Source organism: Styela clava, chromosome 2 (genome assembly GCF_964204865.1).
Source record: "Styela clava chromosome 2, kaStyClav1.hap1.2, whole genome shotgun sequence".
In the NCBI taxonomy this organism is placed as follows: domain Eukaryota; kingdom Metazoa; phylum Chordata; class Ascidiacea; order Stolidobranchia; family Styelidae; genus Styela; species Styela clava.
Genome location: NC_135251.1, coordinates 10,220,066 through 10,247,125, shown reverse-complemented (window position 1 = coordinate 10,247,125; position 27,060 = coordinate 10,220,066). Strand labels below are relative to the sequence as shown.

The following is a 27,060-nucleotide window of genomic DNA, read 5'->3' as shown; positions in this document are numbered from 1 at the left end:
TAGGTTGGATCTGTTATGTACATATAAATGTAAAGTTTGATGTTAATTTGAATATTTTTATTATTATATATATATATATTAATATCTATATATATATTAATTTATTCAGTTGAAGACTAGCCCAGACAAATGTCTTGTTGTACGGTTTTAGTGCTGTCAGACTGTAGTAGTTCAGCTTGAGATGCGGCAAATACGATGGTGAAATCGTCTTCGCAAATATTAAGCAAGTTAGATCGCTAGCAGAAATGACTCTGTTAGATTTAGAAGGTATATATTACAAGACGGAGGTGAAAATATGTTTTTTTTTTTGATAAAAATCAATCTCAATGCTGCAACGAGTTGTGTTATATGGTTCAGTTTTAACTGTTCACTAAACTGTTAGCAGATTGCTTAGCGCGAAGTTGTTGAGCCTCGAAGAAGGCATTGCCTTTCTCTAGCTATGGTCGCGCTTGAAATTTAAGGTAAGTTCCTAAAGCATAAGAAAGCGAGTCCGTGTTGATTAGGACTTGGTATCACATCAGGCAAGTGTCACGTAAATTATATTTGACGATTCAATGGATACTATGATACATTGACAAATTATTCGGTAAAATACTACTATCAGACTTTTATTCGAATATCGGTACGATACTTATCAAAGGATTATTAAAGGATACTTCTGAAAAAAAGAGTGTAACATATATTGTTAATCTGATATTGACTATATTCTCACAAAATGTTGCTTGTCTTGAAATGACCAACTTTGATCACTGTGTAGGTCGTAGGTAATAGAATGGATTTTTTTTGGTGGCTCATTCGCCGTAAACGTATTACTCGTATTGGCGTCGCAATCAGGGGCGGACACCCGGGGGGCGGAGAGGGGCGGTCGCCCCCCAAATAATTTCGAAAGAAAATTTAATAAATGTTGTTCCCTCCTTACAAAATTTTACAATAACAACTCCTTACAATAATGTAGACCAGAGCGCCTCCGGAGCACCTCACATTTTCGTGAAACATGCGCGCCCGCACGGGTAAAACTCCGTCTTCAAACGCACCGCCGATCACGCGCCACGGTTTTGCACAACTGATTCATCTTTGTACAATTTAATATGGTTTCCTCATTGTCAAAATCTTTCAATAGTGTTATTGTTGGCACTTGCGAGAGAAGTGAAAGAGGCAAACTGTATATCATTACAACAATTAATTATTATCGTTAAAAAATTAACTAGATCTAAAGTTGTTATGAACAAATTTTCAACGCTGGACGTATCTTTTCACATTATGGATTTTGTGCAAGGCCCAGCATAATTTGCGGGCAAAGATCAAAGCATTTACTGTGTGGAAACGCCGATTTGACTTTTCAGATCACAAAAACTATCTAAAAAAGATACCCCCCACCCCTTCTGAATTTTTTTGAAAACTGAAAAAGTCGCCAATAACGCGTGCAAAATCGCTAAAATCGCCGATTGTTTTTCATCATTGTGACCTATTATTTAGGTCGTAAACGCCTTTACGTTGGCGTTTATCCTCTCTAAATCACAAATTTTCCACAAATTTGTGACACGACGATCATAAGTTGAAAAGCGGCAATATAAAATACTAAAATTAAAACTGTGAACAATATAAGTTTTGTTGAGGCCCGCGACAATCTAAAAACGCTTTTCTAGGCATCAAAAATCGCAAAATTCCGTGTGGTTAGGCACAAATTATGTTTGCTTGACCTTTAAAAAACATTTCGTCACTAAAATCAAAACACGGTCAATTGTAAGCGGGATTTACCTTTTTATCCATTAATTTTAAATTGACGTCGAAAATTTTTGTGTTAACATTAAACAAAGCTGAGAACGCGACTTTTTCCCGGTTTGTGATGATATATAAAATAATTAAAGTATAATCGATCAATTTTTATATTTATTTATGTATTTTTATTGTACTGAAATAACTTTTACTATGTGAGAATTGACAGAAAATTTAAGGATTTTTCGAAAGATTTTATCTTTAAAAATAATCGGAGTGACAACATTGCGATTGAGCGGAGCCAGTGTTACAAGTACATCTCGAATGTTTGGAATTCGCAAAATAGCAAAAATACGGATCAAAACAATATATAAACGGGCAGTTTACCACACATTTTTATGTCCGCGGATTGCCGTAGTGTTTTAGAGTGGCTCTTGTTTTGTCGACTCAACCGCAGTTTAAATTGAAGACAATTAAATTAATAAATCTAGACATTTTGAATATGCTCGTATCGGTCTTTGATTGACTACTTTGCACAAGTGAAGAATCATTTTTTGTTGAAAAAGTCGGCTCTTTTAACAAGTGGCGTCATGGCGGCGACTGTTCCGCGTGGATTTCGAGGCCGTGAATTTGTATTTTTGATTTACTAGTATACTTTATAATTATTTTCATTGTATGAAGTAAAATTGTACTATATGGGATTTTATATCAGATATCGAGATTTTTGTAACGGCGATAACGAGTTCGGAAGATTGCAAAAATACGTATCAAAATTAAATACATCAGGCAGCTTATCTCATATTTTTATGTCCCCATATCGCCGTGGTATTTAGTTTAGTAATATTTTTGTTCTGACGTAAGAAGTCGCAACTGCGAGTTACGTTGCACACAATTAAATTAATATATAAGGACATTTTTGAATCTCGTGGCTGTCATGGATTGAATATTTTACGCGACAGAAAAATTATTATACGCTTAAATAGGCGGCTTTTTTAACGAGTGCGTAATCGCGGATTAGAATTTATCAATGTGCGATTTATCAATGGTTACCCATTCATTGCGGAAATAGCGAGGCCGCACTGAATTTTCCACATGACATACGTGCAATTTTCCTCGGATATATTATTCACGCTATGGATTTTTTTGTGTGAAATTGATCATGTGTTCGGGTCAGAATGCGTGTCAAAATAGAGCGATGTACGGTTTATGATAAGTTGTAAAATAAATGAACCTAATATGTGAATGACTTCACACATTTTAATAGTGTCCTAGAAAAAACAGTTCGCGATTCACCAATGATGATACTCAAGTGAGTACTTTACAATAACTTCATTTTGGGACACGCTATTGTTTATCTTGATTCGTGACTAACAGAACACTGCTATAATTATATCGCTGATCTGCGCCGAGTTGCGAGGGGATTAACCAAGCTATCATGACAAAAGTATTGTAACAATAAACACAACTGTGGACGTTTTTCTTCACAGATCAAATACCAGCACAAGTTTCGAAAGTATTTCCAATTTGTTTTGCGTTACATTCTACATTATGTATATTTAGCTCGCTAACATTTATGTTTTATCTGATCTTTTCTGAGTTCGGTATTCGTTTTATTCATTTTAACAATTCCCTAGAATTTCCACTTTCAATATTTTACTTGTCAATAATTTAGACGAAAAGTCTTGTGCATCCCTGACACCTCAAATCAATTTCTGTCATATTCATACCCACATTTGACGCAGGGTCCGCCATTGTTTAATGTAAGAAAAGTGAGTCTTGGAGACTTATTTGGCGTTTAACGCATAGTCGACTCATCGAAATTTTATGCGATTCTCAGAAGATCTTTTGGGGCTATTTGTGTTAGAGAAATGGTTTGAGGAATGCTTTTGCACTATTGTGCCAATTTTTAAATATGACGTGTTTTGTGTACAAAATTGCTAAGCCGTTCTGGAAGACTATTTAGATATTTACACCTATTCACATGGAATTTCATAAAAGCTTTTATATTGATATGATGGAGTGTTTTAAGCGATTTGTACTTGGCCTTAGGATTTTAGAATTCGTTAAAATTCAATTTTTCCGTATATTTACATCCCCAAAAAACATTAGGACCTGTAAACCATCAGAAATTTCCAGCGGTAGATAGCTAAGAGTATTGATGTTGTTAACATTTGAATCTTTGCCAATCATTGTTTTTAATGCTGAAGATTTTATCTTTTATTAGTTCACTGGGTATATATAATCTAATTCTCAGATTTTATTGCAGAGATATCATATTGGTTCTCACGGATCACCGTGTAATGCTTGAAACTACTCTATGTCATATTGTTATCTCATCTGGGACTAATTTTCTCCGAAGACTTTTTCTTCGGACAACCCTACTTGTTATTTTCGTTTGTGTTTTAGAAAAAAATCATTCAGATGAATATATATTCTCAAAACCGAAAACCGTCTGTTTTAAAGCATTTGGATTGATAATTCCGTTTAATAAGTTCTTGAAAAGAAATCATGGGAACGCCTTTCGGCATGTAATAAAGTAAAATAAATTCGACTGCTTCAATCTGTTGACTGTTAAATCATGGGAGGATGCACGACGTTATATGTTGGTAGATATGTAACAACAAATCCAATGACGTCAACAGGTCGGGTTGATAACAAATGACAGAAATCGGTGTGTATTGGTTTTACGGACGAATGACGCTGATTACTGAAATTTAGCGTTAAAACAAGGGGGAGAAATTGTTCTGTTTATATTGATGTTTCTCTCAATACGATATAAGGGCCTACAATTCAGATCGTATTAGTACCTGGAATTATGAGTTAAAATTTAATATTTGCTGTGGACTAAGGTGCTTTTTCAAAAGAAAAAAGATTTTTTTTAACCAGATGTACGTTCGACAGCGTTCCAGAAGTGTATGTACCATCATGGAAGTAACTAGTTTTGTTCGCCTACTTTACATCAAGTTGAGCAAGGGGACTGACACATATGGACAAGTGGTATATTTACTTGGCTAAAACAGACAATCCCCAAACTCGTAATAGGAAAAATAGGAATAAAATTAAGGCCTAACCTTAACCTGGTACATACTACGGGAGTACCCGTTCGACTACGGGATAAATACGATTCCTATTCACGCCCCTTGTTCTACACAACAGCAACTTATGAACCCGAAATGTCTTAACGTTTTGACCGCTAGGCCATCGCGTTTCCCTAGTAACTTGAATTGAAGAATTTATTGCAGTGCGCATTGTAGTCAGTCCTTATTTACTTAAAAAGAGCCTAGACAAATATTTTGCAGGAATGGGATGTCGGAAATAAAATATAATAGACATACAAAATTGGAAACGAGCTTTTGTAGTATTTAGGGTCATTCGTTTAACGATTTAATTACGTTTTCATTTGTGATGTCAGTTATAGCAAAGATAGTCAGTCATTGGGTATCAATTTAGGCCGCGTGTCCGTCTACCTTCGGACTTTCAAGTCACGTAATACGATTTTTCAGTGGTGCCCCAATTTTTTTGTCCCTTTGTCTATTTTAGAACTCTTTATTCCTCCTTCTCTAGTACTCAAAAAATTACTTCATTTGTTCAATCTTTAGTTCTTTAGCAAGAGTTATACGCAAGTCAAGGTCCCGCTTTTGTGCAGTATAGGAAGTTTAAAATGTGTGCTTAAAGAAGTGTTATAGTAATAATAAAGTACTAAATTATATCAGCAACACTATAGCAATTACAAAAGCTAAACCCTTCCAAAAACCACAAAATTCCTTTATTCTTGACTCAAAGCACGAACTTTCCCAAGACTGCAGGAGAAAAGCCTCACAAAAACGCGTTAAATCAAACGCTTTGTTACGAATAAATATTGAAAAGATAATAAACAGACAGGCACGTTGGAGAAGAAGATTCTCTATTCTATGAATAACAGCGATGTTCTTAGTGCTTTGTGTTCTTCTTAGTGCCAGGTCAGTCCATCAACTCGGAAATTTGGCATGAGTACATAGCGGATCAGACAAAAATAATAACGACCATTGTAATCAATATCATACTATAGATGGGGTTAAACAGTCTCTCATACTTTAACAATTCAGTTAGTACGAGGAATTCAATTTTTGAATACTTTTAGTTGGTAATATTATTTTGGTATAATTTCAGGATAACATTGAATGTGTTTGTATATATGAAAAGAGAGAGAGAGAATAGATATGTATTACATCAATATTTTGCATATTCGACACGAACTGGACGTGTGGTCCATTTTATTTTAACACTTTATAGTTGTTTTGCTGATGTGCAGGTGGGGGTTTTGAAAAATCGTTTTTTCCCCTATATACCTATCGTTTTCAAATTTTCGGTACTCAAAGATAGGAGTCGCAAGAAAGCTGCGTAGCCTAATATTTCACCTGGAATTTTTGAATTTTGATACGTAATTGTATGCACGATGTTTTACAGTCTTTTCTAATGATTTTCGCCTAAGTGGTTTCGGTTTGAGATCAGAAGCCAAAACAAATTGTTTGTAATATTTTGTGTTATGATTTGGAAGAATCTGTGCATTTACGCCCTTTAGGCTGCCTATATCCCTGCGGTAAGCCATTACTGCCAATGACCGAATCAACAGATAAAGCAGAAAGGTTGAAAGTACTCAGCCTTCGTTTTAAAATCCACTTTAAAAAATAAGCACGTCTTTGATGCAAATCACAACAGTCCATCATATTTGTTTATATGATTATATTACAATCCTCCCAATTTTCCTAATAACTGAAAAAAAAAGAGACGTGAGGCCATGCATGTCAACGTATCATTAAACTGAAATTTTTGTTATATCATCACTTCAAAATTGTCGAAATTATTGGTAGTTACTTCAGTGTGGAATTGCAATTTAACTGTGATTTTTTCTGTATTCTCATTTTCATTTATGATGAATTTAATCAGGTCTTCGATAGTTTTCAAAGACTGTACATTTATGCTTATCACAAAATTTTACATACCAACATTGATCAAAAATTGAGGATTTCTGTTTTTTTTTTCAATTAAGCGACACATTCCCAGCAACCCTATTTCAACCCAAAATGGTATTTCAAATCCTTTTTCAATCATTTTCGCCCACCATAGAAAATTTTACATACCGGTACTTACAATGACCAGAATTGTGGACTTTTTTTTATAAAAATTTCAACATACTTTATAATTACTGAGTTTTGCTCAAAAAGTACCAATGATTTAAGGATTGCATTCTTATTTGAATAGAATTCCCCCGTATTGAAAATCGAACTTGTCTTGTGAATTTTTATTCGCTGGTTTACTGATTGAAATCGAATGGTGCTTTCCAGGACTTATGAATAAAAGAGTCGATCAAGGGTGATTTAGCTTTCTTTCCACTGTTCGGTGACTTGAAGATAGCATTGGAATAGTACAGTAAGCAGAAATGCATTTCAATTTATTTGCCTGAGAACCATTCAGTAGTTCTCCCGTTGCCAACGAATAAAAAGGAAAATAAAAATTGATATTCATGAAAAATGTGGATTTTTTGTATAACTGTCAATAGCACGTATCAGACTTGTAAAATGCATTAAATCCTGAATTCTCTTAACGAAGTTATTTTCTGTTATGATAATATTGACATGAAGTATGCTCTTGAAAATTGTTTCTCGTGTAACACAACGAAAGAACTAATATTTGGATAATGCAGTAAAACAATAAACAAATTGTTCTATTTCACATATTTATTTTGAATTCCTCTTCATTATAACACTTTTAAACAAATTGAAACAACAACCAATTTTATCTTCATTAAAGTGATTATCGGTGTAATTTGGAGATAATTACAAACGAGTTTAGTTTGCTAAAACAATTTGAGTTGGAGAGAGAAATGCTTCAAATTGGGTCGTTTTAAATGATTGTTACCAGATATCCAGAATCCTGGCATAACACCGTGCTATAATTTCGCAAATGAAGCTATAGAATGTAAATGAAAGATGAAGTAGAACATGAGCTATGAACCAATGATAATCACCAACCTGCTATGAACCAAACAAAGAATGTCGCTACTTGTTTTGTTCCCTTCTTTTACCCATCTATGTTTCTCAAAAATACGTTTAAATTTATTTTGCAGAACAGCGTTTTAATGAAGCATAAATCTTATTTTTCTTACATCCTACTTGCATTGTTTATGTATTTATGGAATTCAGTAGACGGAGAAAGTTAGTAATATTTTTCTTGGTCGTAAAGTTACCGTAGTTTGTTTGTAAACGTTATGGCTTGAAATCGGAATCCTGAAAGATTTAATATATACCCAAATAGGTAAAAGTAGGATTGTGATGGTCTACTAAAAAGACTGGTGTCTTATTCCAGAAACGATTTATTTGGCTATTTGTTATGCGCCGTAGGACAAATTCCTTATCGCTTTTATTATCTCAATCCACCTTATTCTCCATACCATAGCATATTTATTTTAATTTACGCCCGTAATTAGGGAATATTGCGATCCTTTATTTATTGTAATTGATATACATATTGTCACGCTAATACCCGAATTGCGTAAGTCATTTTTAGCAGTTTTGAGAAAAACGTAAAAAACTTCCTAATGATAATGTTATGCCATTGAGAGTCTATAATTTGCCATGGTTCAATTTTTTGATCGTAGCCGGATTTAAGTTAATTTGTATGACGCAGCTAAGTGACGTCATAATGGCGCACTGTGACTCAGACAGAAATGTGTATATGACTTGGGGACATACGCAATTTTGCAACTTTACTTTATGCACCAGTCCTGAAAACTAAACATTCCAAAAACGAATATAATTCTCATTATCTACAATGTATAATCCCCAAAATAGCTAATCAGTTTCAATTACATTATTTTTTATGTTTAAAAATATATATTTCATCAATATAACACGTTCTGCACTGCACACCCACCGAAATATGACTACGATTAAATATATAGAATAAAACAGCAATGCACCCAATATAAATCCCGCCAAGGTGAATTGGACTCGGACAGTAAATATCACAAGTGCACGTCTTCCTATACCATGGATGGCGAACCTTTTTCAATAATTGGGTCAAAAAATTATATTTTCATCGCGGAACAGAAGAGAGTGGGTCACAGATATTTAATCAAGGTTTGTATCTATGAGAAACTTCTGAAAGAAATCTCATAAGCTTCTGATGTTCGTGGTGTAGTTTTGAGCTTTACTTATGCAGGACTTCTATCATGGACTTTTTATGGCACTCAATTTTATGAAATTAGAATAGGAAAACACGCATATGAATTACCAAAAACGTTTAGGATGACGCAGCAAATTATTTTACGGTTTCAAAGAGTTTGGAGGGAATTCCATTCTGATAGTGTTATATTTTTCGATCAGCTTTCAACCACATTAAAGCACTTTTACACTGCCCCCTTGTTATTTCAGATTTCTAGATTTTTATTTCAAGTCTGAAAGATTTTGTTTTCTCAACGGCATTGTGGGCGAGAAACTAATAAAATTCAAAGTAGCATCTAGTTCTCGTATAACCCATAAAACAGTCTGCAGATGCACTTCCTAAGAGACAAGAAGTTTCGAGAAATGAACATTTAATTGCCTTGTTATGTCATAAATAATGTCAGAGCCAATAGCTGAACGAGAATATCGGTCAGAGATCGAAGACTTATCGATCGAAAGTTAGGGGATTCCCCCAAAACACCGCTCTTACTCCATAGTGACACCTTGTGTCCCAACACTAATTAATTAAGAACTCGCTAATTATACGACATAATTCGCCCAAAATCAATAGGCTTCTGGTCCGAGATAAGATGAATGCACATGCAAAATCTTGAGCAGATTCAATCTCACTTTCGTGAGATATCGCGTGCATCTAACAGACATACAGACAAATACCTATCAACATACTTACCGATTAAAATCGATAAGTAATAACGATACACAGCGGTGTAGACATGTGTCCCAAACTAGGAGTTTTGAAAATTACCATCCCGGACTGGAAATTAACAATTTGCATATGGGCGATCGCAGCCCTGACCGCCCAAATGACGGTACATAATATTACATTAGTTATTGTTAGAATAATTTAAAGCCGTTTTTTTTTCAAATTTTATCACTGATATGTTAGCATTTTTTTTTATATATTAATCGTGCCTTGGTGGGTCACGAATAAAATGCGGTGGGTCACTTTGTGACCCACGGGTCAGTGGTTTGCCATCCCTGTCCTATACTGTAGTATAAATTCAAATTAATACGCGCTAAGCCAGAATCCGAAATGCAAAAACTCGAAAATACTTCGCCGAGGTTATTTTGCCTTTGTGACGTCACAATAGTCCTGCGGTAACAATGATAATTCATTATGACGAAACAATTGCACAAATGTGCATGTAATACTAAATCTCCATTTTTATGGGTTTCAGAATTCTTAAAATAAAATCTGAGGTAGCAGACAGGTGCGCAGCATTACATAAATACCCATTTTATAAAAAAAAATCAAAATCGCCAAAAATGACTTACGCAATTCGGTTATTAGCGTGACGATATGTATTTCCTTACATTTCATTGAATCGATTTTATCTTTTATTTTTGTTTATTTCTACATTTGCGCGCAAAATACTAAATGGTACGTACGCACAAATTTAAACACATCATCTGGCCAGTAATTTACTCAATGTTGAAAGCATGAATTTGCACCTCGTCTCGTGCACTGCAAAGAATGTCTACCTGTATGATATTTCACTAATATTAGTATTTAAATGCAGCGCGTTCTGTTTTTATGTGGAGATAATGCATTCTCAGTTACAAGTGTATTTATAATATCAAATTTCTACACTTTAAATATACTACGGGACAATCATCTAGCTTTGTTGTCCGCTAGAAATACGTAATTATGAAAGAATTGAATGATTGGTGACTGTAAGAATGAAATAAAGACTTATGTAAACAAGATTTGATGTTCTATTGCAGCTTTCAACGGAACATGTCAAAGCCAAAATTCAAAAACAAAGCAAGCGTACGTCAACTGGCCATTCAGCGTCAACTGTGATTATTTGAAATCTATTTGGGAAACGAAAACACATAATATTGATGATGATAATATTCAAGTGAGTATAAAATAAAACTTAATACCACACGGAGCAAGAATAGGCGTATCCAGGGGGTGACCCCCTCACCCCAACAAATAACTTTTTCGACGTACATATCTCGAAAAGCAATTTTGTGGCAATTGAAGTGAGGCACAAATTTGTATGGCTCTTCCAATACTATTTTGCTATATTCATGAGCGATTCACTGATAGTGATAACCCGACCTTTTTTGCTTTAAATACTGTCAATCCTTCCTGAAGCAAACCTACCGTGGTAGATTGAATTGCGCGCATGTATACCTGAGATAACATAAAGCGAAGTAAGTCTGTGTGAATCTTTCTGAAGATATCTGTGGCTGCCTATACCTAAACTTGTACGAAACGAAAAGCACAAATATTCGTCTTATAAAAGATAATTTTACAAAATTCAAACAGAAGATTTTCTTGAAAAGATTTCTATTTTGGAAATATTATAAACTTTTCGAATTTACTTTTATTTATAATCATAACTCAATCTTTTTTTGAACACGGCTTCCCTCGTCCAGTAAAATTGTTTGCTATCATTTTATTTTTCTGGCTGAAGAAATAAACTCGACTATGATTATGAATGTGTCTTCCAATATAATATTATATCAATATGTAATATTAGTAATGACATGATATAGAAAATAAATGTGATAACACTCTCTGCGGAGTGAACAAAACCCACTTGTATGAGTAAATTAGAGATCGACTACGAAAAAGAAATTTGCAGTGATACAAAATTTAGAAATTATTATTTTGAAGAAACGCTGCATTAAGATCTTCGTCTATGTTGAAATCTAAATAGTAATAGTATTGTCGTATCACAATTTAATATAGAATGTATAAAATGATTCTCAGTGAATTATAAATTATAAACAAAGCTGATTGCATGCTTATTTCCATATGTTCATACTTTTTTGTTGCAGTGCATCATTACTCAGGGACACATTGAGATCAACGACACAATTCTAGAACTAGCATCACTTACTGATAACTCGAACTATACTGCTAAACTGGTAAGTTTAGGTTTTTTGATATATTTTTGGTTGCCCTATTATACAGAGGTGTTCATGTTCGTAAGCTTTTTTGAAGATCAAATTTTATTTAGTTAAGTTGTTGTAAACTGCTTTTCTGGGGAGGTTAATTTTTGGTCCGACGAAGCGTTACAGAAATACATTGGTGTTAGTGTGCAGCAGGACTCTTGAATTGCATCGCATATGCCAGGATATTTTTATTCCTGCTACAGCACATCCTTTCATTATATGCATACGTATCCTCCAACGCAAAGGCATTGAGGAATGATTAGGAGTTAGTCTCGTGTAACCTCTACTGATAGTTTTATATATTTACCTAGTTTTTTTTGTCTCATGATTATGATATTTTCTTTTACAATTTCTAGATTATCAATAACACTATTTGCTTGACAAATAAAGTACAAGTTGTTCTTCGACCTTTCCCGGAAATATGCAAGGTAGGGGTAAATAACGCCATCTCCCGTGAATCTACAATTGGGGATAGCGTGAATTTGAACTGCAGACGTGAAAAATCGCTTGTATTAAAAATCCCTTATATGTTATTGTACTTGTAACACTGTAACGCAGACGTGAAAAATCGCTTGTATTAAAAATCCCTTATATGTTATTGTACTTGTAACACTGTAACGCTAAAGCATTTTCAACTAAATTTGCAATTGTACTTAAACTATACCTTAATATTTATGTTCTGTTACACGATTAATAAGCGTTAAAAATATGCTTGTTATAGTATCTCTGACTACCTTGCGCGGATTATCAGATTGCGTCTGAAGACAAATAACTGGCCAACTAATACCAAACCCGTCATATACTGGTATAAAAGGGATAAAAAGTGCTATCGTATCCTTATCCTTATATTGTTCGTATATATCTGTTATCAGCGGTTCCATTACATTTGAACCCGCGTACATTTGAACCCATGACAATTGCACCTGTATGCTATTGCACCTATGGAATTTTTTGTGTTTCACGGATAGTTAAACCCATACTAACCCTAACCCATGGGTTTTAGCACCCGCATATAGATTGAATCCGTGGATATACGCATGGGTTCAAATGTACATGGGTTCAAATGTACGGTCACCGTTATCAGCTTATAGCTTGCAAAACCTCTTTTAAAATATCGTATCACAGAGTCGAGGTGCATGCCAGCAAGCAATTTAGTCTAATTTCGTTTGTTCTGCATACGATAAAGGCTATCAAAGATAATTATTTACTCGTACAAAATTATTTTAATATATAGCAAATAAACAGGTTACCTGCGACCTGCGACAGTTAAGAAGCCGGCTAAGAAGCCGGCTCCAAAATATATCCAGTGGCGGAATTATGGGGATTCGCACGCGTTTCTCGAATATCGTGATGATCTTTATATTTAGCGATTCATAAGTTATGTATTGTAAAGCACGTCATGTTAATGCAGCTGACGTAATGCGATACAAACATTTTTGGAAATAAGGGAACCTGTTGTAATGAATTCAATAAGAAGAGATCCCGTTCCAAATTTTGAATCCCTCCAATGACTGTTGTTAGAGAGTTCGATACAAAATGAATTTGTTTTTAAACATTTTGAATCACACCACTGATTATACCTGTTATTTTTCTTCTAATAAACAGCTCCAGAAGGCGATCCAGATATAATTCTAGCAGGAGCAGATCAATCTAAGTTCAAAACTAGATGGTACGTTAATTGTAAAGATGGAGATTATAGAACTAGTCATCCATGGACTGAATTTCCGGACCCTGGATACCCGAATGGATTGAATGTGAGTAGAGTATTATTATATATTTCTTCAGAATATATTACTGAGAAGCTATTGTCAAATTATATAAAGCATTTGTTCCCAAACTGGTATGATTACCCCCAAAAGGGCAATTTGACATTTTATGAGTTATTCATACGTACACTACATTAGCAATTTCTTATGTAATTCACGTACTTTTTGCTGACCTGCAGAAAATCTGGTTTTGCAGTTTTGAGATCTAGTATATGACTATTGTTACGACTTAATGTAGTCGATCGCACGGTTAGTAAAGAAATAATACCAAAGCTTTATTTTTGATTAAAACATTACCATCCTTCTCACTGAGATTAAATCAGGACATTGTTGTTGTTATTAATTGCAAAACTGCACACGTTGAAAACTCAATTTTTATGAAAGGAATAATTGAGCTTATGGTTTTTCGATTTATGGGTAAGTTTTATTCGCTCAGTTTGGTGCTTTTCAAACATTGTTTACTGGTTAACGTTTCGTCCTGACATTCGTCAATTATTATTTATATCTCAGATGGAATTCAAGAGTAGTACTTATTTTGCTTTGCTACATATATTATGGCACCGTACCAAGAAAAACACTGAACACTGAAATATAAATTCGATGTTTTTTTAGTTTCTCAATTCCAATTCTTTTTAAATGTTTATGTATTTTTTGTGACAAAATCAAGATGTTTTTATTTTTCCATATATTTTATAACGTCCAACGATTTTTTGTAATGTTCTATTTAATATGGGTAAATATCTAAAAGAATGCAGAATAGATTTCAATTCAATATACGTCTTTAAAAGGCAGGACGTACAAAAAAGAAAATAGTCGTTTTGTGTTCAATAGAACTTCGGTGACAACATTTTGTATTTTTAGATGCCACGAGTTGATTTCTACGATGCCGCAAACTTTACATGCACAGTAACATTCGAAGAAAAAATATTGTATGCTGTTACATACGCACAATGTATAAAACGTGAGTTAATTATAACAAAATTACATTTTTTACCTATTTTGTGAACTTTGCAAGTGTATACTTCCCTTCCCTCTTTTTTAGACTTCTTTCCGACCCAGCATTTTTCTGCACATCCCGAACAAACGTTTCAGAGCCTAAATTCTTTGAAGTAAAAGATTAAATTTATGCACGATTTCAAATTCAATAATATATTTATATAATACTAATTTAAATTCATCTTTTTGAACATTCCTGCGAAACGTTATATTTGATTACATAATTTGGAAAAACTCCGCATAAGAATGCATTACTATCTGCTTCTGTACGATAATGAGTATTTGGAACAATATTACACAGCATTGTTATGTAGTCCCGAATAGTATGGAGCAAAATTTCAAAATTTATGAACGATTTCAAATTCATTAATATATTTATATAATACTTATTTAAAATTGTCTAATTTAAACATTTTTACGAAATATTCCGTTGTTCTAGATTCCGATTTTGAAACAACCTTTCACCTAATTATATGTGTTTCATATTTAAAAAAATGTCATATATGCTCAATTGAAACGTTTATTAAAACTCTTGTTGAACCTTGAACTTTAGTATGATAATGTACATGTTTAAGTTGGTTGTAACCAGAGATACATTGAACCTTCTTCTCATAAAGAACAAAGTTATTCACCTTGCTATATGTGATTCTAATATTCTAATTTTTACAGAGCGCACTGAGTCCATCAATCCTACAATCACCTGTGTCAATTATGAAACTAAAGCACTCGGTGATACTGCTGTACTTGATTGCGAAGGACAGATAGTATTGGGAAACACTCCGTCAAAACATTTTGCAGTCCTATGGCAAAGGGTATGTTGTTGTTTTTTCTCCTCTTTTAAATAAGTGGTTTCCAACCTTTTCGCTAAATATCTTCTTTTGTCAATTACGAAACTTCCTTCAGTATATACCAAAATCTATTTTCGTTTGTTTCTCGATATTTGATATTATATTAGCAATTTAGGGGTGCATTCTGGGTTTTGTATTGTTTATTTAATTAGTGTTGGGTGAATAATTATCACAGTAATGTTCAATAAATAAAGAATATTATTATTACTACATTAGAAAAGCAATGTAATACACCTACTTCTTAAAAAATAAACTCATTGGGGCGATTTCTCCCCCAGTTGGAAACTCTGCTTGTGACTACTCCAGTAATTTAGCTACCTTTTCTCGTAGAAGATTAACAATTTGGAAGAGTATGCTCTTGTTTTTTTTTTACAAATTAGCATTGGAAGTATTATATTATGAAGAAGGTTACTATTAATAGTGATGAGATATCAATTGTTAGAACGGGTTCTTCTTTACATTGAACTAATTCAGAAAATGTTTGTATTTCACTATACGTAAGCTAATTAATATGATACATTTTACACAAATCCAATACATTCCTTTCGAAACGTCATACATAACGCTAGTCATCAGCTGTGGTGCACTTGCCCATTATCTGCCGTCGTCCAACAAAAAAATTAAATTACAACATTCCAGGCTTCCGCGAATCCATCTATTGGTACTATAACTTTTATGTGTGTATCAATAGTATTCTGCCAATATAGTACTTACTTTCAACTAATTTTCATTTTAATATTCAGAACGGTGATACAATTTGCGAAAATAATTTTTTCAACCAGACAAGTTTTGGAGTCTTTGACCAAAGACAATCATGCATCGTGTAAGTAAATTTCCATATTCAGATCATATTTGTGAAGCTTCATTTTGTCATTGGGCACGAAGTGGTCCTATGAATTGGTGTTGTTAGTATTCTTCTTCTTGGTATCCTTGTTGTTGTAGAAAAATATCTCCAACTACTCGACCAGTTGCAATTGAATTTTCATCTTTTTGTTGTCTCTAGAAGAACATTCATTTTAAATATTTCTGTGGGCTCTATGGTGTTTTCACTTTGACATCATTTTTCATATTGCTATGGCTGCTATTGTTACGTAGACCCACTGAAATAAAATAATATTGTGATGCATAATTGTTTCTTCCCAGCGAAAAAACTTCTAATTACCAGCAATGCGTTTAGTGGTAATTTAACTGATACTTTCTATGTTGGCTCTATTTGTCATTTTAAGCTTTTCATATTAGGCCTCTTGAAATAATTTACTATTAAAAACAGCTGGGCTTTAATTTATATAACCTTTAGGTAAATTACCATTAGTTGATTATATTTACCAGGGAAGGCAACAATGACTCTGTTGTTTGTGTCGTTGACGGTGAAAATACGAAGAATGAAGAAATACAACACGAAAGAAAGACAATCGGTATAAAACTCTATATTCGGTAAATACTATTCATAATTATATCATTTTTTCTTAATTTATTAAAAAAAAAAAAAAATAAAAATAAAAAAACTTTGGCATCAGATTAACTTCAAATTATAATTAACACGACGTGTGCTTCGTAACAGGAGCGTGCAACCTGCTGCCCGCCCCCCAAATGCGACCCACATAGAAAAATTGTGCGGCACGTGGACAAGTGCCAAATTTGAATGGTGTACGGCCCGCGAGACGAGTTTTAATTTATTACGTGCTGGGAGTAATTCCAATCCCTTTGCATTGCAAGGATATACTTTTTTGCGAATCGAACAGCGCATGTCATAACATCAATAACCGTTTTCAGCCTGTAATTACTAGAAAGCCGATGTTGAATACAAGTGGACCGCAGTTTCAACCAGTTACACAACCCTGCTCTTTAACGTTCGCTTAGCATCACTCTTGCTCTTTTTTCGTATTTCGTATTTTCACATTTTTATTCCATAACTTGGTTTCTACAAGCAGTTTTGGATGGATATGCATCAACTATTTTTATTATTCATATGTTATATGATAAATAGCACATTACTACTAGACATACATTACATTTTAAATGCGGTTCAATTTCATTTCAATTATTGCTGCACACTGAGACAAATGTATTTCTGTAACATCTTCAGATGAGCACATTTCTACTGTTGTTTTCACGAAATTTATTCCAAATGATTCATTTCTTTTTTTTAACAACAGAGACCTGAAAAGCAACGATATGGGACAATATACTGTCAACTTGGGTTATTTCGATATATCATCTAACTCGTGGAAGATGGATGAGTGGGATGTCAAACTAAATGAAGACAATACGCCACGACTACTTCGACTCATCATGATTCTTAGTATATGCCTGGGTGTGCTGATATTCATTATAATGCTGGTCCTGCTTTATAAAAGATTTGAGATCTACATTCTTGTTGCGTACAAGAGATCATGGCTATGGAAATATGATAGAGGTAAATTCAACCGCTTTGTTCTCATTTTTTGTACTTTATTGAAAATGTTTTATAGAATATAATATTTTCTATATCGTCTTTGAGATATTTTAGCAGTGTTTCTCATTTTGATAGTAATAGAGATTTACACAATAGTCTCGTTAATCTACATAATATGATTTCGAACACTTTTTTATTGATTTGCCTGGAAGATGCGAAATCCTAAATCCTTAAACTAACTGGTCAATTTAACAATAAATATGTTGTCTCGAAAGCGATTAAACAAGCTACTTTCTGTGAGCAATATTTTTACATCAAATGCGTGAGAATCTTATGAGTGTGAATCTCATTGACGCTTAAACTTTTCCTGTGAACCACAGGGTTCAGTGAACCCTAGCTAGCCCCCATAGTACGGAAAGTTTTTCTAATTTTTTTTAATAATTCATACCATCGGAGTCAATGTAACCATCTTCATAAACATTTTAGAGAAAGGTAATTTTGGATTGCTATCGAGATTAACAACTGAAAATAAAAAAAATAAAAATCGGAAATCTTATATAGTTTATGGCGTTTTTTGTACATATTTTTAAAATAAATTTGCAGTAGAAACTTCTGAATGAGACGCCACTTTCGCAGACCTAGTCACTATACATTATTTAAGTTTTGTCCAGTCTTTTCAAGTTATATTATTTATTTGTCTTGACGTTAAGCTGTTATTGTTGAATCCCAATGAATTTGGATTAAGAATATTCAAACTCAATCAAATAAACGTACATTGATAAATGGTCGTAATGTAATTGATTATCATCAAATTGTAACAACAGGGTTGGCGCTATATGTATATTTTTGACTGTAAATGTATATCGCGTTGCGAACCCCACTCAATTGTAATGGCAATTTATGAAACATCTATTTTATGTATTTCAACAGACGACAAGCAATATGTCTGCTATCTTTCATATCTATATGATACTGACACACTTTCTGATAAAAGTCTCAAATCCATCGTCGTATACGCTATTCACAACCTGTTGGAAGATTTGAATTATACATACTATGATGAACAAAGGCAGATTGATTTTACAGGTAATATATTAATATTTCCATTACTTGTATATTAGTAATTTCATTTTGGTTTTCTAATTTTATTCTAAAATATACTTAATTAGCGAACTTTTTTATTTGGAGTGGCTGATTGTTGCAGCGAGCTTAATGTGGATACAATACTAAAATGAGTTGTCAGTATTTTGAGCTCAGAATGGGAAGTTAGGTTTATCTTTGAAACGGTGCTCACATGGATGAAAATGCATAAAGTTTTTTTATTCCAGTTGCTGCGTCAAATCTTCCGCCTTTTGTCCGGTGTTATCATTACTGTAAGGCTATGCGACAAGCTGCATTCTCCTCTCTTATCTTTCCTACTAATCGTTTTGTGTGGTCAGCTTGATGTCTGAAGTTGGTTATATGGTCCATCAACGAAAATATTGCACACCCCTGCCTTATACATTAGTTTATGCAGCGTTTTATGTTTGGAATTTTTGCTAAAATTATCGAAAAAATCGACGTTAGTGCAAATCCAGAAACCAATTTTGTTTTTTCAGTTCAAGTTGAAAGAATCACAAACCTTGTAGAAAGATGTCACCGAATGGTTTTTGTTTTGACTCCTGAATATCTAAATGATCGCTGGATGAGATTTCACACGGAATTGGTAAGTTTAAGATTTTTTATAAGTTTTTATTATTTTTTGTCATTTATTTCAAGAAAACGCAAGACAAGGCTGGTAGAATTAATGTTCGATAGATCTGGTATGAGAATAGTTGACCGGGCATTTGCTCCAGTTTTACTTAAGCCGACGCTGACTCGGCAACGAGCTCCCGCAGCACAATCACAAAAAGTAGAAAGGTGATATTTACGCTGAACACGCTGCGCCAAGTGTAGACCATATTGTGATCACGGAACCCTCACAGTCGGATATAGTGCGTTTTTCAAGCTATTAACTATAACTTTTGGATAGAGTGCTACACTATTAGGCCTATTAGGGTTATTACTTTCATCAAATTTGCTGCACTCTAAATATTTTTCTGTCCTTATTAGGTTTGCGTTTATATACATTTATAACTTACATAATTCAAACAATAAAAAACGATTGTAATTCTGTTTGTTTCTGAATGTTTCATTGGGGTTGCACTTGAAGACCACTGCGTAGATATTAGTATAAGAATGATGCTCTCTAAAAAACATTCTAAGAACAAATGTCACAAACTTTCGATCGAAACCATTGTATTCATTATATCTTTGTTTCACAGGGTTTTCATGGACTTCTCGAGTCTCAAATGGGCCTGATATTTATTCTCACTCCGGGAACGAAGAGAGTGCTGAAGAAAATAGCAAAGACTGACAAAGTTTGGCAAAGGCTTTTGATTGCTATCAAGGTAATAAATTTCTCGATGTTTAAGAGTTTATTTCATGTGCTTATTACGATAAAGTTAATGGTTTTTTAAAAGTTAATATTTTTTTAGATCATTGAGTTATTTTAGATCAATTTAAAGTTAAAATAATTTAAATCTAACAATATTATAAAAAATGCCTCATAGTAAAAGCATTATAACGAATTTGAATTGATATTATTTAATGCGATACGTACTTCTACACCGCACGAAGTTTTTAGTGCACCGAATTTAAGCTCCACGTAACGCATTACATTCTATTCCTGACATGGGCAAACTAACGCCCGCGATCCGAATCCGGCCCGTTGCGTAATTCAATCTGGCCCGCCGGATGATGCCACAACCAAACTGAAACCAAATAGTGATGTTTTACTTGAAATAATAGCTCAAGGAGTTTATTGAGATTGCGATTGAGTTTAGTTTGTTTAAATTAGCATATTGTTTTCCACTTTTGCTTTTGTAACACTGTAAGAATTTTTCATAAAATGTAACTTATTACGTCACAATTACATGGCCCGCCAGTCCAGGTGGATAACATTTTTGGCCAAAAACCTTCCCCACCCTCGGAGAGTCCTATATAGAATTATGGATTTAAATTGTTTATATTTATTATTCTTGAAGTTTAACAATATCACCACAGATGTAGTATCAACTCGTAATATTCTGCGTGCTAACAGCAAATAATTTTCAACAGACAAACCATGTTATAAAATGGAGAGAAGGAATGAACGAAGATCAGTTGAAGAGAAACATCGAATACAGACTTCCAAAACTTGCTCGAAGAATTAAAAAATTACCTGGTTCGGATTCGAGCTCGACTGATGGTTGTAATCCAGATTATACTAGATCTGTGAGCCAAACCACAACTCATACAACGGTGTCGGATGATGGGGCTGCAGAGGGTGACTTAAGACTGTGATGTGATTCTGAACATTCCATGTGAATTGCAAACATGTATTTTTATTTACAATCTTCTAGCAAACTTGTATGAAAGGGAGGGTTGGGCATTTTCGAATACTTGGTGATTTCAGATAAGAATCGAATCTCAAATACCCAAAGAATGTTTGAATTAATACAAAGACGTTATTATATGTCCTTCTTGTAATGGGTTTATACAGAAACAAAATAGCACTGAGAACATAGTATCTATCATTCAGTCTGTTCGCTGAGTTTTCACACAGCGATGACGGGACTGATTTGAAAAATACAAAGAGCGCCCATAGCTATGAAAGAATTGGACATAGCAGCGATTGGAACTTCCCGACGGGAGATGACTCTACAGAAAATAGAAGGGTTCACCTCAACCTTTGTTGGACAAAAATTCAACAAGATGGCGGAATTTGAATTTCGTCTGAGTTGACTCTAATAATTCATTATTCAATTCGAAATCAAAAGCCCTTATACAATGCAGACTGAACAGTGATTTTTATATGTTGACATTACATACAATGTTGAAATGTGTTTATTATATGAGACTAAGTATTATCTTTATTATTATTTTAATTGAGAGTTGAAAATCTTGGAAAAAGTTTTATTTCCGTAAAACATTTTCCGTACACCATCCTAAGCTGTGAAGTATTTTTCAATTTAATTTCTCTCGCATGGTTTCACAGACTTGATATTCACCATAACACATTGGCATTCCACCTATTTTATTTAGGCTATACTTTGCTATACTGGTTAAGCCGGACTGATATTCAGTAAGTTCGCATTGTTTATTATAATACTGTTTTATTTTTTTTATTACATCTGTTCGACTTTATCTTTTATCATGTGCCATAGTTTATTAAAAATATATAGTATTTAGTATTATTTCAAATGTGAGGTTGGAAGTGTTTGAAGCTAAAATCCTATTTTTTTCTTTTCTATTTTCTATGAGACTGGGCACTCTAAATAAAATACTTAAGTGCTTTGCCCCCCAAAAAGCCTTAGTTTATTAGCTTGTATTGCATAGGTTCGATCATAGTTTGGTGAAGTATCGCAAATATTAAATAATGGGTTACAAAGTATACCAAAATTTGGTTCTGAAATTACTTGTTATCCGAAATTTAATCCCGTTCTGATTATTTGTTATATTTTATGCATTAGTTAAAATATGGAAGCTTAAACGTTGATTCTCGATTTGAAAGTTTTTTTTATTTACTGTGTTATTCAATAATTGCAGCCGCAAAACTTTGTGCGGCATCACACGATTCTAGAAGCCATTGCAATAGTTTTAACTCTATTTTTATTATATGTTCTCTGAGGAACTACGTGATAAATGATTCATATTTACAGGGGGTGAGAAGCCGTTTTTCATTATATCAAATGCATAAATAATAATTTTCTCATTATTATGAAAGATTTTGATTTAATTTGAACAATTTAAAACTGATTTATACAACAATTTTTTGGGGTCACATCTGTATGAAATATTTCTTGGAGACCTAGATGATAAATAAAATATATTGAATGTTCGTTTTGAACACTATTTCTTTCGTGTCGAATGAATAAATGGTGATATATTTTATATCGCCAATTTGAGAAGTGTTAAATTAGGCTGAATGATTGAAAATCGATTTATGCAAGTTTTTTGAAGCCGCAATTTGCATCTGCAAAAATTTCTTTTCATGATTTTTGTGTTCTTTTATTCTAGACTTTTAAGTAATGCATTTTAGCTCAGCAACGTGCGTTTCATTTTAACTTTTGATTATGAAATTGTAACCTGTGAAACATTCTTCTGTCCAACAATAAATTGTATAGATACTGATATATTTTGAACTCCATATTCCATCAAATGTGAGATTGGTTGAAATACTGAAATGTTTTTCAATCGTTGTATATCAATTTAATGCAACTACTCATTCTTGTAAATATGCCTCGTTTTTTTCTCACTCTGTTTGAAATATATTTGAAATATTTTTTGAAATATATTAAATTTTAAAATGGGTGTTGTCTCTTTTCGCTGCAAAATATTTAACGTGCGTTTTTAAACAATATCTTGGGAATCGAATACTTCAGGATAATATGACTAGCCTCACGCTTTACGGTACGTCATATTTTGAATTTTATTTGGTATAAGTGGATTCACATGGTTTCATTTTAATTTATAAAAATATTTTATTTATAATTTTACTGACTTTGTTAAATTCACTTATTGTTCTCGTGGTATAAATCTAGGTTCAATCGCATATTAGTTTCTATTATGTTGTGCCAAATTCAGTACCCAAACGTCAAATTAACCATCATCATGTGTTTGCCTCCTTCCTTCCACCGATAAATTTCACAAAATTAGCAGACTTGTGTGTGTTAAGTATGTTACCTTTGTGTTAATAGCTAATATTCAATGTATTAATCATCGAGCATCGTCTCCCTTGATTACTTCCCTAACGTTGACTTATCAGCAAAATATCAACGGTACGTGACAACAGAAGTTTAGATTCCATTCAGACACTTTATCATTCAGACAAATTTTCTGGTATGGTTGTAATCATTGAGTAGTTTTTTAGGTTTTGCTAAGGCTTTATCAGTTATCAGTGATCTTCCCGAAATTAGGTATAAATCAAATAACTCAATGGTAATTTTGTCTCCCGGAGCGGTTTAATTTAGTTGCAATAATAAAAAATTAATCGCGTAAAAGCTGTGATACTTTTAAATGGCTGCTGGCTGTTAATTATATAAAACAATATGGTGTTTTTATAAGTAAAGCATTTTAAGTCTGAAACACTATCAAAATATTGCAATGGTAAAATATACAAAGCATCTTTTGTGATATTAATAAATGAGTCAGTCGGTTTGTTGGTAAGTCAAATAATTGGAAAATGTATTTTTTCTACAAATTAAACACCAAGTAAAATTTCGAATTTTATAATTGTCAACTCAGTTTTTTAAAATTACTGCTGCAATTACAATTGATTCATTTTACATATCTATCCTTCACAGTTTTATCCTATTTCCCGGAGTATATATTGTTTGGGTTAAAATAAATATCACATGACTTGAACAAATTACCGCTGTCTCGTCCCACTTTATTTGGTTTGGTGCATTTGCCTTATTCCTATTAGCGCTTTTAGTATACATTGTTTTTGTCCATCTCCCATTTTGAATGAACCAACTTTTTATAACTCACGTTTGACAAACTTTGCATAACAGTCTTTACGTAACATACCTTAACATAAATGCAGAACATTGGCAGTCGATAATTTTTGTCTTAGCTTTTTAAGGAGAAAAACATTGGCTACTCTAGCCTGCTATAGTAGAAGACGTTTGCATGTAGATCAGTGTTCCCCAAACTTTTTCTGCCAGCTCCCCCTTGGACGACTTTTCACCTAGCGACCGCCCCCCTGACAAAAAAGTCAAAGCAACTCTATTCTCCGTTTATCATTAGTATCATGTGAAGGCTGAGCCTAGCGAAATGCCACCAGTTTGATAATATCTGGCTTCATTTCAGTCAAAAACAGTATTGAGTCTCCTCATCTGACACTGTCCAGGGAATATCTCTTGATATGTAAAAGTGCGCTCATTGCACTAAATACTCGCTCTACCAAGAATGAGCTGGCAATAGCAATAAAAAAACTTTTAACCCGATGTCACTCGTGAGGATATTTCAGTTTGCTGCTGTTTCTAAAGGAGGGATCATTGAACATAAGTTTGAAAGTATAAACCTAATGGTAGTTGTGCATTTTTGCTTCTGGAAATTCAGAGCTATCTAGAAAAAAACCAAAAATTTCTTTACTATCTCCAGTAAAATTATTAAATTTTATTTGCTCTTGAACTTCTGTTTGCGTATGATTATACTCAGCAGGATAGGGAAATGAAAGAGTCCAAACGTTGAATAGAGAACATTTGAGCTGAGAAAAATTACTGGACTGAGGACATTACTCGAGGGATTGATAGAGGTGACCAGCAGTGGTTCAAGCATGACGTGGTGACACCCCCCCCCCCCCCCCCCATACATCAAATCAGACCCTTGCTTTCCTGAGAGAGAAGCCAGCAGTGACATCCAGTGGACACCTTAATTATCGAACTGGGATTTTGATATGGAGTTCGACGGACAATTTGTATCAGAACAATCATCGAACGATTGGTGAAGTAAAGGCTGTAATTGCGGAAATAAAATAGAGAAATACCCAAAGAAGGGTGATTGACAGTGTTGCAGAAGAATGCAAATGTCGGGCATTTGGAACATATTCTAGGAACAACATAATTTTTGTGCGAAACGTCCCAGATTTACCGACACATTTGGGTACAAGCATACGCAAACATAAGTTCAAGTGTAAACAAAATTAAATATTTCACTCCATTTTCGTATAAGTAATCGAGAAATTGATGATTTCGTTTTTGGGGACCACGCTGTATAATACTGTTTTTAATATAAATCGGTTAAATATGCTGCTTAAGTCAATGTATTCCATATTTTGAACTTACAAAATACAAATGATAAACCAACATTAAACAATGTCAGACACAACATGATAGAACAACAGACTAGATCTTCACTTTTTGCCAATTTATGTATTACTTATGTAGCCTTATTATTCAATGACCCAAGAAATAAAAATGAACCAGTTAAGTCGCAACATGATGTGGTCCTACCTGACGTACGTCAGTTCAATCAGATGCCCAGCTCTCACGTGTTGCTCTTAACAAAACCAAAATTATAACATAAAGGTGTTGTACTAACACTATCGCTCCAAAGCATCATATAACCCGATAGTAAAATGAAGTCGTTATTTGAAACAGTACCATGAAATGTACAGTGCATGACGAAGGAAGCGTATGGCGTATGCGCTATGTATTATTGTGAAACAAATAGGATTTGAAAAAGTCATATAAGGATTTGTAAAAGTCATAATATTCTACGTTGAGTGAGAAATTTCCAACACCGAAATCACAGGCAAACTAGTTTGAACCAAAACATAGGATTATATAGCATGATATATTATACGAGTTCTCGTATTGATGTCAGCGCCCCCCAATTGCCCAAATCGCCATCAGCGCCCCCCCCCCCCCCCCCCCACAAGTTATGACAAACGCCCACAAGGGAGCGTTTTCGCCTACTTTGGGAACCGCTGATGTAGATTGAGGACAGCATACTAGCTAATCACAAATCACAATAAAAAGATTAAGATTGTTTGACAATGATAAACTTATTATGGGGTGTACTAAGATATTGCGTACTGAACTACAAGACCTTCCTTCTTGTTCACATTCGATTGCGGATCCATATGTGCCAGTTGCCACAAGGATGCTTGAACGATAGTATAATAAAGATAAATAGGGATAACCTAATCTCTTTCTACGAAATAGTAAGTTTATTTTTGAGCTTCCGTTAGATCATAGTCTAACTTCCCTCAAATAAAACAATCTGAAGAAGTTAGACTATGATCTAACGAAAGCTCATAAATAAACTCATTATTTTGTGGAAAGAGATTATGTTATTCATATAAACCTATTACTCTGAAATATTCTGAAACTTTTGGAGAAAATGTCGGACATGTTTGTATATGAATCTGCGCAATATTTTTTTATTGATTTGTGCCGTAAACGAGGATTTGCTGTGTAGCGCTGGTATATTATTACTTATCGATCTTAAGATCGGCAAGTATGTTGATAGATATTTGTCTGTTTGTCTGTCTGTCTGTTAGATTCACGCAATATCTTACGAAAGCGAGGTTGAATATGCCTCAAATTTTGCATGTGCATTCATCATAGCTCGGACCAGAAGCCTATTGATTTTGGATGAATTATGTCGTATAATTAGCAAGGTAATAATCAATTAGT

At 33.7% G+C, this 27,060-nt stretch overlaps 2 protein-coding genes across 3 annotated transcripts in view; both read left to right on the top strand.

Annotated features, from left to right (window-relative positions):
- The first annotated feature begins 440 nt into the window (after positions 1-440).
- LOC144419893 (uncharacterized) overlaps positions 441-27,060 on the top strand; it is a 50,330-nt gene continuing 23,710 nt past the window's right edge. The window contains exon 1 of the mRNA XM_078110072.1: positions 441-461. The gene's annotated coding sequence lies outside the window, so the exon portion shown is untranslated. The remainder of the gene's footprint in view (positions 462-27,060) is intronic.
- Positions 5,200-23,227, top strand: LOC120336027 (uncharacterized). 2 transcript variants are annotated; one of them, XM_078110078.1, is made up of 15 exons: positions 5,200-7,125; positions 7,823-7,910; positions 10,665-10,801; positions 11,733-11,822; positions 12,206-12,344; positions 13,455-13,603; positions 14,477-14,576; positions 15,281-15,423; positions 16,203-16,282; positions 16,789-16,893; positions 17,616-17,875; positions 18,785-18,940; positions 19,453-19,559; positions 20,158-20,283; positions 20,993-23,227. In XM_078110078.1, the coding sequence occupies exons 2-15, from the start codon at positions 7,835-7,837 to the stop codon at positions 21,215-21,217; spliced, it is 1,893 nt and encodes a 630-aa protein (XP_077966204.1). In that variant the 5' UTR covers positions 5,200-7,125; positions 7,823-7,834; the 3' UTR covers positions 21,218-23,227. The 2 variants fall into 2 exon arrangements, with proteins under 2 accessions (XP_077966204.1, XP_077966205.1); XM_078110079.1 differs by lacking the exons at positions 5,200-7,125; positions 7,823-7,910; positions 10,665-10,801 and having other exon boundaries at positions 11,757-11,822; positions 12,206-12,277.

Excerpts from the sequence above, each read along its gene's own strand:
- LOC120336027 (XM_078110078.1), top strand. The coding sequence starts at position 7,835 with ATGAAGCATAAATCTTATTTTTCTTACATCCTACTTGCATTGTTTATG. Across the intron at positions 12,345-13,454 it reads CGTGAATTTGAACTGCAGAC|CTCCAGAAGGCGATCCAGAT; the intron begins GTGAAAAATCGC and ends TCTAATAAACAG. Across the intron at positions 16,894-17,615 it reads GGTATAAAACTCTATATTCG|AGACCTGAAAAGCAACGATA; the intron begins GTAAATACTATT and ends TTTTAACAACAG.